Raw genomic sequence first — 16,657 nt, forward strand, 5'->3', positions numbered from 1 at the left:
CACTGGCACTCCATCATGACATTTTAGCGCAGGCTTAAATTAAGCCTGCAACTAAGCTTACTGATTGCCATGAGGCTATCAAGATGCTTAATTGTTAGCATACATTTAAAGTCTGTCTTAACTCGTTTTAGCGCAGACAGGACCATGATCATATTGCAAGTACCTGTACAATGTGAGGCGCAGAATCCCACCATGATTTCTGCATAAATATACGCGTAAGTATCATACCAAGCACATGTGCAGAGAGGACATGAGCATGGAGAGCTTGCAAAGTATCTTAGCTGTATATTGTTTCGTTTTGATACCTGGCTTGCTAATGATCAAATTTGGCTGAACTATTTATCCTGTTGTTTGAGCAATTCATATTTTCACTAGTATGGGGTCAAGACCTGATGCCACTTTCGTGAATTTTTGACCCAGGATATGTTTCAGGGTTTTTGTTTGGTTTTATTTTAATATCTTTCTAAATATTAGAAAGAAGCAGAACCAGCAGTTTCTGTAAATGCAAGTTTTAGTTATTTCTAGCCCATTACAGACTTTGTTCCTTTTTTTTTTTTTTTGGCCTGATCAGGTACAGCTAGCTCTTCCATCCATCCTTTTTCAGGCAGATGATAATTTGATAGATTCATACATACATCTAAAAAAGCAGCACATTCTAGAGATTACTTAAACAGCATTTTCTCTTTTAAAATATGAATCTACTGATATCCATAGCCATTTTAAAAAGTACCAATCACTTACAATGAGACGCAAGTATCCAAAGGCTAATTGATTCAGAATATGCAAGAAGCGGCCTCAGGAAGGTATAAAACAATAGTACCAGAATTACAGGGAAGTAGGTGTAAAACATGTAAAGCTTTTTGACAATGTAGACTCATTGCTTCAGATATTTGTGTCTGAAAAACTTCAAAAATTCAAGAATATTTTGACCAGGAAAAAAAAGTAAGCTTGTGACTATTACTTAGATTTATTTTAAAAGGTCATCCATTATCACACTAAGGAATCCATTGGGAAGTTAGCCATCAAATGCATTTGGTAAGGTATACCCAAAATATGGATTCTTAAGGACAGTGATAGTTAACACGGATTTCATTTAGAAATCATTTCAGTATTGCATACTGTGTATTTTGGTTCCCAAATCCACCACAAATATATGTAACTTCAGTGAGAAATTAAAAGAGAAAGCAATTCCTTAAGTCAGGAAGGCTGAAAGCGTGTAACAGTGTTGTCCATTTCGATTGTTACATATTATTCAAACATTCACATCAAGAAGGAATGCTATATATTATCTGGAACATTTGAAGAATATAGCAAATACACCATAACAAAATTGAGTAAGAAACTTTTTTTTTAAAATTACATAGCAGAGACTTGTTTTTCAGTTTTGGGTAAAATATCCACAAAAAAATAATTAAAGTTTCAAACAAATTAAATAATTTTTATTTCTCTTTTTTTTTTTTTTTTTTTTTTTTTTTTTAAGAACTAGATCTGTGGCACAAATCAGAACTTCTTAAAGGCATCTCTGTGCTAGGCAATAAGAGCTAAATATTCTTCTACTACATTATACACAGATGCATTGTTTCACATATGCTTCTAGCCAAAAATGCAGAAAGTTTCCAATTAAACCTTGGATGTCAAATCGCATGTCATAATATAGTTGATAATATTTACTCCTGAAGTAAATCATTTTAATATGGGTATTATTTTAAACATATTTCATAAAAACACCAGTCACAAAGTCACATCTGAGGAAAAATTCAGCAAGGAAGAAATCAAGAAAGTTGCATTTCTTTTAAAAGACATTACAGAAAATACTAAGCAGACCTGTAGAATTGTTCTTTCACCAAGAACGTTATCCCATCCTCTGGCACTGCAAGCTTACCTAGGCTGCCCCAAAAGCACCGCTTTTATTAAGCTTTACTACGCTGCTATGTATTGACAAAATCTTTGTAGTAAAATAATTTTCCATCAAAATACACTGTACTGTAGTAAGGTAATGAAGAGCTGTAGGACAGGCTTTAAGAGGCACTGTACTTTCATCTGAAAAGTCTCCTGAAATTCTTTGAACGTTTCCAGGGGATTAATGAGGTATTTTGACAACACACGAGAAGCGTCTGGTTTTCAAGAAGCCTTATAAGAGGGAACATTCACATTCTTGGAAATTAAACTGTGTATTTTAAGCCACTAAAAATAACACAATTATTAAAAATTTGGCAGCTCTGAAGAAAAATACCAGCAGATATGGGGAAACACATGGAACTACTGAAGAAAGTCAAACTTGAGTACACACATTTTACAGCATTTCAACATGACTTAAACACCAATTTTAACAGCTTAATTGAATGTTTCTTATTAAAAGCTATCACAGATGAACTAAAATAAGAACAAGCTAAACTAGCCAGAGTGTAACTAAATCAAAAGCATTATTCTTTGCAAGTTGGGTGGATTAACTGTGCATACGTGCATTACTCTCCTTGTAGTACACTCTTATCCCTTCAAGAACTGTTAAAGGGTTTTGAAGGTTTCAAAACCTTTGGCAATTAGTGGGAGAGAGAGTATTATTGCTTTTTTTTTTTTAAGATATACTAAATGATACAATTAATGTAAATTCAGAACATTCATCTCACATACACAGCAAAATTAGTACCAGCAGACCATTATACCTACCATTTTTATATATATTTTAAAATATTTTTAGGCCTATTCTTGCAAACTAGTACTCCCTTGAATACTTCAACGCACTGCAACAAGGATATTAGTGTATAAATAAGGGCTCAGTTTTACAAAGCTTTAGTGAAGAAAACAAAGTTCTCTTAAGGCTCACTTCTGTAAATACCTCAATATTCCTGAAAACTCAGAGTGCTTAAATCTTTAAAGATCTACCCTTATTTAATCAAGCTGGGCAAGAAGCATACTGAAGTGTCATTTTGAAAACACCTTATAACCCACTACCTGTGAAAATATCCATACAGATTATTTATACATGCATTTAAGAGAGCTGATAATTTAGGTGTTTGCAACTCTTAATGTGCACTTTCCATGACACGAGAGAGAAATAGGATCTGCTAATCAGTACCAGGCCACGAGACATTTTAAGTCTTTCTAAGTACTTCTACGTAATAATTTAAAAAAAAAATAATTGCCTTTAGAGTGCAAGCAATTGTACAGGAAAAGGCTGCTTCCTAAACCCTACTCTTTTCAGCCTGCACCCTTTCACAAGCTAAATATTTTACAGTGGCAGCATCTTTACGATGCTTATGGTTGAACACTTTACTTTCTGTAGTCATGTCTCATTATTTACAAGATCTCATCCAATATATGTATTTAAAAACTTGGCTTGTCTCAGGTCTTCGAACCAGCAAGTGGGGAAGAAAAAAATTAACACGATCTGCCCCTTTCTTCAGGAATAGTGATCTACTCATCTTCATACCTATTCAGTGGTACTTTTAAAGTCTTCAGGACATTTATGAGCGAAATCAATACCAAGGTTGGCGGGGGGGGGGGGTAGACTTTTGTGTCACCACCCCCCGCCATCCCCGATAAGGTTATAGATGTGTTTAAGGACAAAAATTCCACCCCAATATATTAGTTTTGTTAATCCTTTTCCTATGATCTGTTTGCCTGCCTAGGGAAATTATGCAAAAAGTAATAAAAGTTCTAATTCAATTTCCATGTTAAGAGATGGATTTGAAAAAAAAAATCAGAAACCATATTCTTTGTGTTTACTAAGAGATATGCACTCCAACATTTAGTGTCATGGAGCTGGAGTTAAAACCAGAAACGGTGAAGATAATTTAGCTGCATGAATGCCCGCTCTTCAGTAAAATGCTGCCAAAATTAGATAGGAATGAAACAGCACTTTGTAGTCATTGGTCGCTCAGCAGGGTTTGCGTAGTTAAAAACCTAAGTGAAAAGGGTGATTGACCTACATTGCTACTAGCTTAGCACAGCTGTACTTTCATATTTTCGTTGCATCCGAGGAAGCTCATTATTTAATACAACTGAGTTACATGTAATTGTCGGTCTTTCATTTTACACTTTTAGGGGCCAGATATTAATCTCAAATGTGCGGCCGGCGTTACTGTGCATCTGGAAATATCCGTGGCTGCCCATTTGCACGCAAGGCTAAGAGACGGGATTGCAGAGAGTTGCACCTGAAATTAGGAGGCTGCCCAGGGGTAGGAGGACCTCACAAATATGCAGAAATCAAATGAGCAGGTGGGACAGAAAGCAAAACCCTTGGCACCCCAAAGACAAAAGCTCTGTGTTTCCCTGTTGTTTCGAGCAGAAGCAGTCCAGAACGCACGACCAAAGCACATTTCACACAACTCATACCTGTGGTTTAAATAAGTAATAACATTCCAGTTAACAACCAGTTTGACATGTTAACAGCCCAAGGGCTGTTAACATAATGACTGGTCATTAATGACAGTAATGACAGATTTCAAAGGGAATATTGTGTTTGTAAATGGACATGCTGCCAGTCAGAAGAGAGGACAGAGCAGGATAGGCTGATACATTAAGATGTCACCATACAGCTCTGGAGGGAAAAAGAAAAGAGGGGAAAAAAAAACCTTCTTGCATATTTCACTTACTGTAAATGGACTTGAAATACTGGCGTAAACCTAAGTTCCTTAAATTAAGTTTTCACTTTCTAACCCAAGAGTGTATAAGCAGGAGACAGAAACCTGCAGGGGAATTGTACTCTGCATTATCATTTTCACCGAGTGTGTTATTTCTAACATTGAGTCCTTTCTTTACTCAAGTCAGTTCTCATCCTCGTTAACAAAACGGAGTTCATTCCTGCTGCGGCCACCCTAATACCCCTGGTGTTGGACGCCACCTCTGAAACCACCGGAGTGACTTACGTGAATCAGATTCCAGAGTAAAGCCTCTCACACCCAAAACATCTTCCAAGCTCATTACCTCATTAAAGATTTCTTCCATCCCCTCAACCTCCCCCCAACCTGGAGAAAAAGGTTTTAATATAGTAAAATTAACTAATTTTACCAAAGGAGAGAGCTAAAGCAAAGCAAGTTTTGAAATTCTGAAGATACAGAGTATTTATAAAAAGCTCGCCAGAGTAGGTACCTCAGGGCTCAAATGGAGAACAAGACCGTGCATCAGGGCCAAGGGAGTGTTTAGCTTTTTGGCAGGCATCTCTAAATGAGAGATACTGGAAGTATCTTTGCAGATAGCCAGAGACACAATCACAGAGTTTGCGAATTTAACCATGAATGTTAAAGCACCCAAACTGGCTACATTATTGCTTATAGCATCTGTAGAATGGCTGTCTTATTGAAAGACATAATGAACACAGAGAGACAAGTTAATAAGCAATTTTACTCTTTATAGTATCATGCAAGCCACATATCCTCTAGAGGGCACCACATAAATTAATAGGAAGCTAGAACAGTTTTATAAGTAGCAAAGACTCCCTTTATGGTTAAAAAGAAAAAAAAAATTAGAGGATAGTTTGAAACGGTAATCGAACCCTAATCTGATCACCAGTACAAAGTAATTTGTTCTTTAAATTCATATCAAGTGGGTTGCTAAATATGAAAGCTTATTTGACTACAAAGCTAGAGAACATTTAACTAGTTTCTACATTAGCATTAAAAAGATCACTTTTATAGGTTCACTGCATAACTAAGTAGATAAGATGCAATGAGGCAAATGACTATCTGCAATTACCTTAAGTGCATCACTTTGAAGTTTAGTGTAAATACCAAGTTTAAATCTATGCACTCACAAGAATCACTAAAAAGAAGGCTCATGACAAGATAGCTTCATTAAGACTTATAAACCCAGAGGCAAAAATCAGAAACATCTTAAAACTGATTATAGGATTTCTCATGTATGCCAGTGTAAAATATTGTGTATGAACAAATAACTGAAACACCGGTTTTGGAGGTGGTCATGACAGATAAAAAAAATACAGTTTCCTTTCTCTGAATCACTTAGTATGAATTTTAAAAATCTGTTAGCAAAATATTTACTCCTGTTAGACCTTCAAAGACCAAAGAGCAACAGCGCGTGTGTGTGCATCTGTGCTGGGGAAATGCTTTGCTCATATCTCTACTAGATCACTTTTGGTTTTGATTTTAAACATTTGATTTTAAAACATGTGCTGCACTAGCACTTGGGAGATTCAGTACGTTCAAAGTCTCCAGTAAATTTGGAACTTGGATCAAAGAGCCATAGCAGAGTTTTCTCACTCCTGCAGGCACTTGTTGTAGAAAGATTCTTAAAATGGGTTTTAAAAATTAGAATAAGTGTTACCTTCCCCCCAGAAGCTGTTCTGACCCCTCTCTATAGACACACACTTTAAGACCACCACAAGTGACCTAGGTTCACGTACAACAATTCCCTTCTATTCAAACAGTTCCCTGCCAGTTTTTAAAAGTAAGGTTTTGTTACCTACTTCTTTGGCAGCTTTAACACAATGGCTTTAAGATGCAGACTCTGTGTTAAATTCCCAGCACTCTGTCTTGTGTTCAGTTCAGAGTTTTAATGGGAAGGAGAGCACTTTTACCAATAAGTAGTCCAAGCCCATGCCTGAAGAACCCTGATCTGCCTTGCAGCCCCAGCTTAACAAATGCACAACGTGTTTGTGAAGGTTTTTGTTCTGCTCCAGAAAAAACAGGTTGTAACATGGAGAGCCAGAGTACCAACAATTGTTAATAACGCTTTAGTCTTGATTCCTCTTCCACCCTACCCATGCTGTACAACTTGGGAACTGATCAGTGTGTGGGAACCTCCTATTTGGTACCGGTGCTTAAGCTGAACTTGTAAGTTAACGCATTCAAAGAGAATTTTAATTTTTCCCCAACGTATTACTGACTTGAATGTTGCTTTAAAAGGGAAGGGCTTCACTAAAGGGGCAGGGGAAATATTCCCAGAAGTTCACGTTAGCCTGGAGCAGCTAGTCTCATTAGGGCCCCTCTAGAGGGAATGGAGGAAAGGCGCTCCTATAGGAAATAGGTGCTCTGGATCACTCCAGAGGAGCCTTTTCTCTCTATTTACTATTGAGAGCCTAGAGAGACTAAACTTCCCGATTAAACTTAGGTCCTGCAAAGTAGCCCTATTTATTCACATACAATCTGCAGATAAACTAGCCTGGTGCTGCTCATCAGTACTTTGCTACGAGTGATACTTCAAATACATTTGAGAACGTAGGTTGCACAAGCAAACAAGAAGACAGAAAATCAGGTGACGATTTGCTAATTCTGAGAAGTGGCAACAGGTTACCCGGCGTCCCACCCAGGTCACCGAGTTAAATCAGGACCAGAGTGGATTTGAGCCTATGAGCTACACGGTTATTTAGCACGGGGAAGACGGTTGGTCATCTTGGTCCAGCTTCTAACAGCTAAATGATAACATTCGTAAAAGCTTCCAGCGCCACAAATGAAATCCCTTGGCAAACTAAGAGGTCGAAAGTGGGTAAGCGAAGACGAGTGAAGCACTCCTCACCTACAGAGCCCAAACCCTGCGCTGGAGCTGGTGAAAACCCCGCGCGCAGTTTCAGGCCGCTACACCTGGCCACCACCGCGCTGCCAGGAGGAGGAGGAGGAGGAGGAGGAGGAGGAGACCACCAGCTCAACTGCGAGCGCGGAGCTGTGGGAAGCGCAGGGGGGTTTACTCTCTTCCTCCTCTGAGCACAGGAGCCCAGTATTAACATCAGAAAACTGGCAACCACCTGCACGACCTGGTTACGTGTGCTTTTCGGTTCAGATTTTAGTTTTATCTCTGTAGTTCAGTCCTTGTTTTCTCATCCTCCACACATACTGGGGCTTGCAGCCCTCACGCACCGCTTATGCAATAGCAACTGCATGGGAAGGACGGAACAGATTTTCCAAGTGTGTCAGTGAACGTAAGAAGGACGTGGCCTACCTCAGATAGTCTCTGCGACAAAGGATAAGGTTGGCTTTGGTGTACAAGGTAGAGCCCACCTCCCCCAGGCGACAGTCACAGCAGGCACATTTCAGGCAGTCTTCATGCCAATATTTGTCCAGGGCCTTTAGAAGATACCGGTCTTTAATCTTACGGTTGCAGCCAGCACAACCTTTCGGCTTGGTGTCTGGCTGGACTGAGAGCATTTGTATACCTGAAATACAACAAGACAGGAGAAGAGTGAAAACAGATATCCTCCCGAATGCAAGTCTTGCCCTTTTCTTCCTCCACCTCGCCGCTCCCCCCACACCCAGTTCCTGAAAAAGGCAATCCTGTAGATAGGATGAAATAACCTAGCAAGCTGAAAACAACGTTAAGATAAGTTTGAGAGCAGAAACTTCCGCTGCTCTAAGTTCCACAGCTTTTCTTTAACACCTCATTTACCTGGTCTCTTTGCTGAAAAGAAACAGGATGTAAAAAATAAAATGAAAAATTAAAACAGTTCAGTTGAAAAGTCATCCACTTTTGCCCAAAATATCCAATATTTAGGAACCAAAAATTTAAATAAACAGCACACCTATGGTAGCAAACATAGCCAAATCTACATATTTGGACCTATTTGCACTATCTTTATAGAGTATAAAAGCACTCCAGATTCTAAAGAAGAAAAGACTGAAGCTATTAGAGGCACAGGGCCAGAGGTTTGACATAGATATTTTGGTGCTGGCGGGGGGGTGTTTTGGTTTTTTTAGATTTCAGTTCTTGTTAGACACATGAATGAAGCAATCAGATTTCCAGAGACTTCAGTACCAGCATCTCCAGTTACAACCTACAGCGTAAGGACTTTCTGAAAAATCTGATTTTAAATAATCTGCACAAGGTCGGAGAGTTGCTAGTTTGTCAAGGAAAAAAAAAACACAAACCAAAAAACTATGCCCCACCTTCCAATCCCAATTTTAGCCAACAGCTAGTTTGGGACAAGGAGTACAGTAGTGTCCATTAAGTATATATACCTTTTGCTGTAATAGCAGAGAGCATTTAAATAACAATTCAAATGCCTGAACCACTGTTTAAGAGAGGGAAACGGTAAAAGTGGAACACAGCTGAGCGATGGTACACAGAGCACCGCAGCCAGCTTCCAGAGATCCATACAAAAATCGATTGCCCTCAGTTTTACAGTAAATGGGGAGAGAAGGTCACTGCCCCAAAGTGCTCACAGACTGGTCTCTCTTGGTTAATCGCATGAACTGCCATCCCATTACACGCAGACCAATTCTCTGAAAGTAATTTCTTAGAATAAGCAAAATCATAGCCCTGCGGATGCTTTGTTGGACATCAAACAGGCACCAGAGAGAAAGAAAGAACTGACACGCAGTTTGATTATTAGGTTATCTCACTGTTTTAAAGACAATCAGAGATGTAACTTAAAAAAAAAAGCTACTCATTAGAGTGCATCTGAATATTACAATAAGAATTTGTCAAGACTGGGGAACGAATGCTGTTGCTAACAAGCAAATCCTACCCCAAAATTCAGGGTATGGCACCCTGTTATTATGCAGAGACTGGGAAAGGTCAAATAGAGTCTCATAATAAAGAAAAGCAAATTCAAGAACCTCCTCATCAAGAATGGTCTACTACCTACTCTTAAGAAAGCTTTACAGTCCCAGCCTCTATCAGATGATCTCGGTCGGTGCTGTAACGCAGCACTAGAGACAGGCAGGCTCAGGGAGCTAGAATATGAACAAGCTGGGGTTTGGGTTTTTGTTTGGTTTGGGTTTTTTTAAAAGCTCTCAAAGGAAAACACGAAAAAGAGTATAATCCTTGAAGCAATGGTATAGTGTGCCTTTATGGATATTAGCACTATGAAGACAAGAGGCTAAATGCTACTCCTGCTGAGGCGTCCCAGAGATCTATATGCATATGCGTATCTGGAACACATTGAATTTATGTGGACCGCAGCGACGGTAGAGCCAGTTAAGTGACTTTTCAGGGTTACCATGCTGAACTCCCAAGTTTTACCTGCGAAGCTGATGAATTAGAGATAGTAATTCTTATTGTGACATATGAGCACAACAGCCCTGCTCCCCTCTTTGCAATACACTATTACGCATTTTGGAGCGATATATTTATCTGTTAAGTTAGCCGTCCAGGGATATGCAGACAGTTCTAGTGGGCACCTCAAAGTGCCATGGCAGTACTGCTGCGTAACATCTAAAGCTCATAGCAGAAGTGTAAGGTCTGTATTTGTCTGTCAATATGTATAAAAAATGGCATTGCCGCCTTCCCATTACTCCCCAATCAATGCTACTCTCATAGCTCCTACACCACTTACAGACTCGTAAGATCTGTTTCTCCTTCACAAGCAGGAAGATGAGATCCAGCGACCTGCACGGGGCTCCGCAGTAAGTCTATGGCACATCTGGGAACGAATGCACATCTCATCCTGAGCAAGCAGCATGAGAGAAAGGCTGAGCCTTTACAGTATCTTCAGTTGCCAGCTGACTCCCCTGAATCCAGGGTACATACATGAGGCAAAATGACATGGCTACAAATAAATGATTAAAAAGATTTTTGGTAAAGAACCTATACCAGACTGTAAAGGGAAGTCCTGCTGGATCTCTAATACCTTCACTTGGTCGAAAAGCCTTAATCTGTAAAGTTGCATATCACAGTAGAGTATAATAAATACCTACTAAGTGCCAACAACATGCTTATCCCCAGCACCTCTCTCCGGCCACATAGCGGACAAATACATAAAATCGGCCACAGTTTGTATCAACTTCTTGAAACTCAGTAAAAAAGTTCAGAAGCACGAAGGGCTGTTCTAGGACTTTAATCTTTAGCTCGAGGGAAACCAGGATAAACTAGGAGCTAACACAGTTAAAGGCTTTAAAGAAAAAAATCTTAATGTAAAAATTTTGTCGCCTGATAAGGAAGCGGGTTAGAGAGCAGAGGCTGACAGCCTCTGATCCAGGCTGATCTACCGTCCTGCGCCGTCTGAAGGGAACAAGGTGCCGCAGAAACACGGCTAACCAAGTGAATATCTGAGCAAATTGCAATAATCAAGCCTGATAATTCCTGAGGTGTATGCTGCAAACATGAGGTTATTGTATTACAAATAAAAGTGCAGCTTGCACAATCTTGCACATACCCCTGCACATTGCTACATGAGGAAAGTAGACAGAAAGCGCTGTCATTCACGTTGGTTAGCCCAAACCCTCCTTGTAGAGACGAGTGAAAAAGGGCAGACACCTTATGGAAGTAGTGTTAGCAACCCTGCATGTCTATTTTCCTGAGGCTGAAAGAGAAGGTGCTGCTGACATCCCACTGGCAGCATCTTCAGATTAGGGATTCAATCTGCAGCAGCTTTTGGAGGGAATGAATGCTTTTCTCCTCAGATAGATCTGATCTTTTCGCACTTTACTTGAGATGAAGCTGCTTCTATTTTAATGAAAGTGGAAAAAAAAAAAATCCCCAAACTACTACTTCATTATAAAAAAAAGTTGCTCTTTTTTTGAAGGGTAGAATGGATCTAAACAAAACAAAGCACAAAACAACGCTCCAGTAAGTGTTTTATGTATGTCCAAATTCTTTGCAGATGCCCTTTTCTTCACATGCCTTGGATTAAATCACTTAATTTTGAAAACAGAACATTTTTTTCTGTACAGTATGAGCGAGGCACCTTAATGCAGATCACCTCACAGGCCATCTCTCTTCCCTTTAATGTTCTCATAAGATCTCCAATGCAGTTATACTTTTCAGTTACACGCTCATGTATTTTTAGCTCTCTCTTAATTTGGCAATAAGAATACCTACAGCTTACTGTCAGCCAGCTTTACACAGGCTGCAGTTTAAGTACCCGTTTATTTCTTAGGACACAGGAAAAACCCTTTCAGAGGCTGACAGCACCCACAAAACCATCCAGACTGCTTGCTGCTGAAATACTAGGTAGCAGCACACAGCACTGCTGCCTGGCTGCCCTCCTCTCCCTCTCCCCAGGAAGGCAAAGCTTATGGAGCACTTCCAAAAAACCATACAATTCCATAAGGGCTACACCCAGGCAGTTTAAAAAAAAAAAAAAAAAATCAAACCCTGCTTTCCCTTCAGTTCTGCAGAGTTCTACCCATGCTCTGCATCACAGAGCAGATCTGTTCTCAGAACTGAAAGATTTCAGTTCCTAGTCTGTCACTGTCAAACGAACCCTTTTTATTTCACCCCAATATGCTTTCAAGGGCTTCCTCTATCTTTCCCTCCATTCCCTCCCTCCTTACACCCCCAGTCCCCAAGATACTGCACATAAACTGCAGAGCTGTGTCAGGAATAAGACTTCTTAATCACCATCCACCACCTTTAGGATTTTTGAAGGGAAAACTTCATAACCTGATTTACAGGTTTTTGGATTTCCCTTGGTCTCCCAAAATAACTTTGATGCAACTGATTCCCATCCCTGGTTGTTGTTGTTATTGTGTGATGAAACACTGTCAACCGATTTGTAACTATGAATTTCAGGATAAAGAGGAAATATTGCTGGAAAAAGCTAAATTAGGCTCCTGGAGGAAGGCAGAGAAACAAAAATCCATTCCACTCCAATGATCACCCTTCTCAAAAATCAAAGGGAATGAACATTTGACATAATGAACTGTATTTTGTTAGTGATGTAGTAGCATCTCTAAGCAGGATTGGTCCCTGATGGTGCTGAGTGCGGCACAAGACCCTCGGAACTCAGTTTCTGGTTTGTGGTACAGACAGTCTTTGAAAGGCGTGTTAAGGGAGGGAAGAGTTGGATATTATTATGCACCGGATCACTTAAAAAACTTTTAAAGTCCACACTCCCCCCTCTCCTTTGTGGAGGCACGAACACGGTTCTACCGAGGACAGTAGTATGTGCAAGCAAGAAGGGGAAAACTTGCCTCTACCTCAAAACAAAAAAAATAAAAATCAGTTTGGAGCAAATTAGGTATCATTGCACTGGTCTTTAAAGGACAGCAAACTGACAGACAATATGCAGTCAACAAGAGAGTTAGAGATCTAGTAGAAGATAAAAAGAATACTTTTCCGACGCTTTCCCACTTTGTAGCTTCATCCTAAAAGCATTCAGAGCTCCAATTATTCAGGACAATACACACGCAGACTTAAAAAAAAAGTTAAGGTTTCAGACGCTAAGAAACATTTCAGAACTCGCATGTAGCACATCAGGAGTCGTAACTAGTTTTAGATTGGCATGCAAATTGTTCTGTGGAAAATTATTATTGCCTCCGAGACCCTGCTATTCTGAGTTATTTGACAGTTTAAGGGAAATCATAATTAAAAAAAGAGACATAAATAATAGCCTGTGCAGTGTGGTGCACAGAAATAAGTAGAACCATTTCATTTAAACTCTGGTGAGCTTTTAATTGCCTGGATTGCATTGTGAAGCAGCCTAACGGTTGATTGCCTCCATTATGCTCTCTTGTTCTGTGCCATTCATCCGCACAGTCTCAGCTTCTGTAGTTAACACAACAAAGTAACCGCAACTCCATAACACTCCGGGTTTGTTTTTTTTTTTTTAAATAAAAGTAAGGATTTTAGTACTCCGAATATAGTCTCTTCTGTATACTTTTGAGTTAATTTTCCATGGCATATGACTAAACTTCACCTTCTGCCCCTTCTTCTACAGAGGAATCTGATTTTTTTCTTTACCATTCTTGATTTTTTTTTTTTTAATAAAGGAGGTGGGTTGGAAAGCGGGGGGGCGGGGGGGAAAAAGAGAGAGAAGAGGTTAGGTAAAAACTAAAAATGGGAATGCAGTCCCACAGCTGGGAGCAGTGATACAGATTAAAAGAATTTGGCCAACATGGCTAGTCGACTGCCAAGAGACACCAAACAAAAGATTTCTCTTCTTCTTTCCCCTTCTCTTTTTGAAAGCTAGATTGGGCCTAAAAGCTTGTTTCTCTCTGTTCACTGGCCCAGAGCATCCCTGCAGGCTGTAGCCCCCTAAGGGACAACACAGCAAATAGATGTACCCAGATCTCAGGGCCGGGAGCTGCTTAGCTATGTTCCTACCCCTGTCGTGTCCCCCCCCACCACCTCTCTCCCCCCCAGCCTCCCCACTCCCTCCCTCCTTTTTTAGAGCAGTGGTGCTGGGAACCAATTTGATTCCCTTTTTCTCCAATGCAGCTGCAAGGCTCAGAGATACTGACATTTTTCCACTCTTATCAGTTTAATTACAGTTACCATGGCAGCAAAGTGCTAGTGCTTGGCAAAGGCCAACAAGAGATTTGCAAGACTGAGTTCAATTTTGATGCAGCTCACATGCAAAATAAAAAAATAAATAAGAAACATACACTCTACAACAAAGAATCCCTTTTGGAGTTAGACGCTCAAGCCTTTTGTGCTAATTCCTTTTCAAGCATCAGAGAGATGGGGCGATGGGGAGAAGAGGGGAGAGGGAGGTGTCGGGAAAGCACGTAGCGATATTTGTGGCACCTAGCAAGATTAATTGGTTTAAAGAGCGGTCCTACAAAGCTGTCCTAAGGAAGCGGTATTTCGGCTCTCTCCAGAGCACACGCAAACACAGACGCTCGCTACGGCAACGCGTTCAGGATCGAGAAGGCAAGAGAAACACCCTCGTCGCCTCCCCCTCGCCCCCCCCCCCCCGAAGCCGCACCGCTGCTGCTCGGCGCGCACGAGACCGCCGCCTTACCAAAACTTTTCTCCTTTTTCTGCATGAGTTGATTTACGGGCGCCTGGAGAGCTCCTTCTCATTGAAGCACCAAATCCCGGCAAAAGTAGCAAGTGCTTCCCCGGCTCGGGTCAAGTGAGCGGGAGCGCGGCGCGGCGCAGCCCGGCGGGCGCGGAGGCGGGGGGCGGGGGGGGGGGGGGGGCGGCACACCCCGAGCCGCCGGCCGCGCACGGCGATGGCGAGCGACAAAGCCACATGCTCCCCTAACTCTGCCCGTAAGCCTATAATCCCAGTGGTCTCTTAGCTTTGTTGTAACAAATGGGTTTGATTAAACTGTCACATGCGGCGTTAGCATACCGTATCGTGCGCGGTATGAAGGGAGAAAGGGGAGGGGGGCGTGAAAAGAAGAGGGGAAAAGAAAAAAAAAAAAAGAAAGGATGGTAGACAGAAGTACTATTTCATAACGCCAGCCTGGCTGCCCTTCTCCCACGCCGGTCCAAGAGAGGCTGCGTGAGCCCGGACCCCGACAGCCCGTGTGCGCCCGGCGCGTCCCTGCAGCCCCCGGCCCGCTTTGCCCCCCCAAAGGCTCTCCACTCCCGCAGCAGCCGCGCTCCTGCCCCCGCTCTGCCCAAAGGGTTAACCCTGCACTGAACCAGTTGCAAATTAAACTGCTGTACGGGGAGGCTTGTGGATTAAAGCCGGGGAGTGGGAAATTAACCGACTCCCTTGATAATTGAGAGCACGTTTCGAGAAGCTCTGGAAGAAGCAAGAATAATAATAACAATAATAACGGGGGGGGTGGTGGTGGTGCTGCTGCTGCTGCAATTCATTGTTAACTTTGACTGCTATTTCTCGAGACATACAGTTGGATGGGTTTCGCTGAGCATCCTCCGCTTGCATGTATTTCATGTCTCATCATAAAAATAATGAAGCCTCACATGATTTAAACAAAACAGTCTCAGCAGAGCTGCAGCTTGAGTGAAAGTTGCAGTGCAGAGATGCGTGTGTGTATTGCAGCCCCGGCTTATGACTCAGAGAGGGAGAGAGAGAGAGAGAGTGATGCAGACACACATACACAAATGACCCAAAGCTTATGTACACAGTTGCCTCACTTACCTTCTCAATTAAGCGATACAGGGGAGGCAGTTCAATAAGCACAGTGGCTGCTTTGTAGCTCTTCTCCTTGGAAAAGGTCAAAAAGAAGCATTGTTTGGGGAAAAAAAAAAAAAAAGAGGGGGTGGGAGAGATGGGGAGGGAGATCGCTATTCTTTAAGTTTAAAATAATGAGGTCCTCAAGGATCCGCCAAGTAATTGTGTTGACCGCATCCGAGCTACAGGTGTCCTCCTTTTAGTATCTTGCAGTCCAAGGCTGTCTGTCTCCGTCCTGGCTGAAGACAACTTACCTAAAGCAGCGTGTGAGGAGCCGAGTTGAATGAAGTCAGGGCTTTATCAGCTGCAAAACGCAATCCCTTACCAGCCAGACATAATACAGCAAAAGAAAAGGTCACTCAGTTATTACTGAGCCAGCAGAGCCCCGGCAGCTCTTGTGGAAGACCACAGAGAAGCAGCTCCCTTCCGATTTAAGGCTATTTACCTCTCTCCCCCTCCACCCACCCTTCCTCTCCCTCTCCCCCCTCCCTCCTCCCAACTCCCCCTTTCTCTCTCTCCCTCTCTCTTTCTCTCTCGTTCTGCAGCTCGCTCAAGTACAGCCGCCCTCGGAAAGTGCAAAGCAGCCAGGAGACAGATTGGGCTTTGTTGGTAATTTCCCATGGTGAAAATTTACAAGCCTGCAAGTGCAGTCAGCAAAACCACATGCATATGCTAGACACAAACACCAGGGACACACACACACGCACACACAAGTGACCTCTACTGAAGCGGCTCAGGATCACCTTCCCAGAGAGTGCTCCAGAAACAGACCCGGGGAAACAGGGGAGCGTTCCCCCCCCCATCACCCCTCCCAAAATACTTTGCTTAAACAAAACAATAAGTTGCCTACGCAAAAAAAAAAGAGAAAAAATGGCAAGATACATATCTCCCTATTAATGAGTAATGAGAAAAATCCCTGAAGGTGAAAAAGCTGCCTCTCTCCGTGCTAGATCT

The 16,657-nt window shown here is 41.7% G+C and overlaps 1 protein-coding gene across 3 annotated transcripts in view; it reads right to left on the reverse strand.

Annotated features, from left to right (window-relative positions):
• Positions 1–16,657, reverse strand: part of LMO3 (LIM domain only 3) — a 59,162-nt gene that overhangs the window by 41,397 nt on the left and 1,108 nt on the right. Inside the window, exons 1-3 of one of the 3 annotated variants that reach the window (XM_075160123.1) lie at positions 15,958–16,246; positions 15,671–15,736; positions 7,894–8,107 (exon numbers count right to left, since the gene is read on the reverse strand). In XM_075160123.1, coding sequence (XP_075016224.1) covers positions 7,894–8,099 — 206 coding nt within the window. In that variant the 5' untranslated portion in view covers positions 8,100–8,107; positions 15,671–15,736; positions 15,958–16,246. Of the gene's footprint in view, positions 1–7,893; positions 8,108–14,575; positions 14,731–15,670; positions 15,737–15,957; positions 16,247–16,657 lie in introns of those variants that run through there. The other 2 variants (XM_075160113.1, XM_075160132.1) reach the window with 2 other exon arrangements.

The sequence above is a fragment of the Calonectris borealis genome, chromosome 1 (genome assembly GCF_964195595.1).
Source record: "Calonectris borealis chromosome 1, bCalBor7.hap1.2, whole genome shotgun sequence".
NCBI classification, from domain to species: Eukaryota; Metazoa; Chordata; class Aves; order Procellariiformes; family Procellariidae; genus Calonectris; species Calonectris borealis.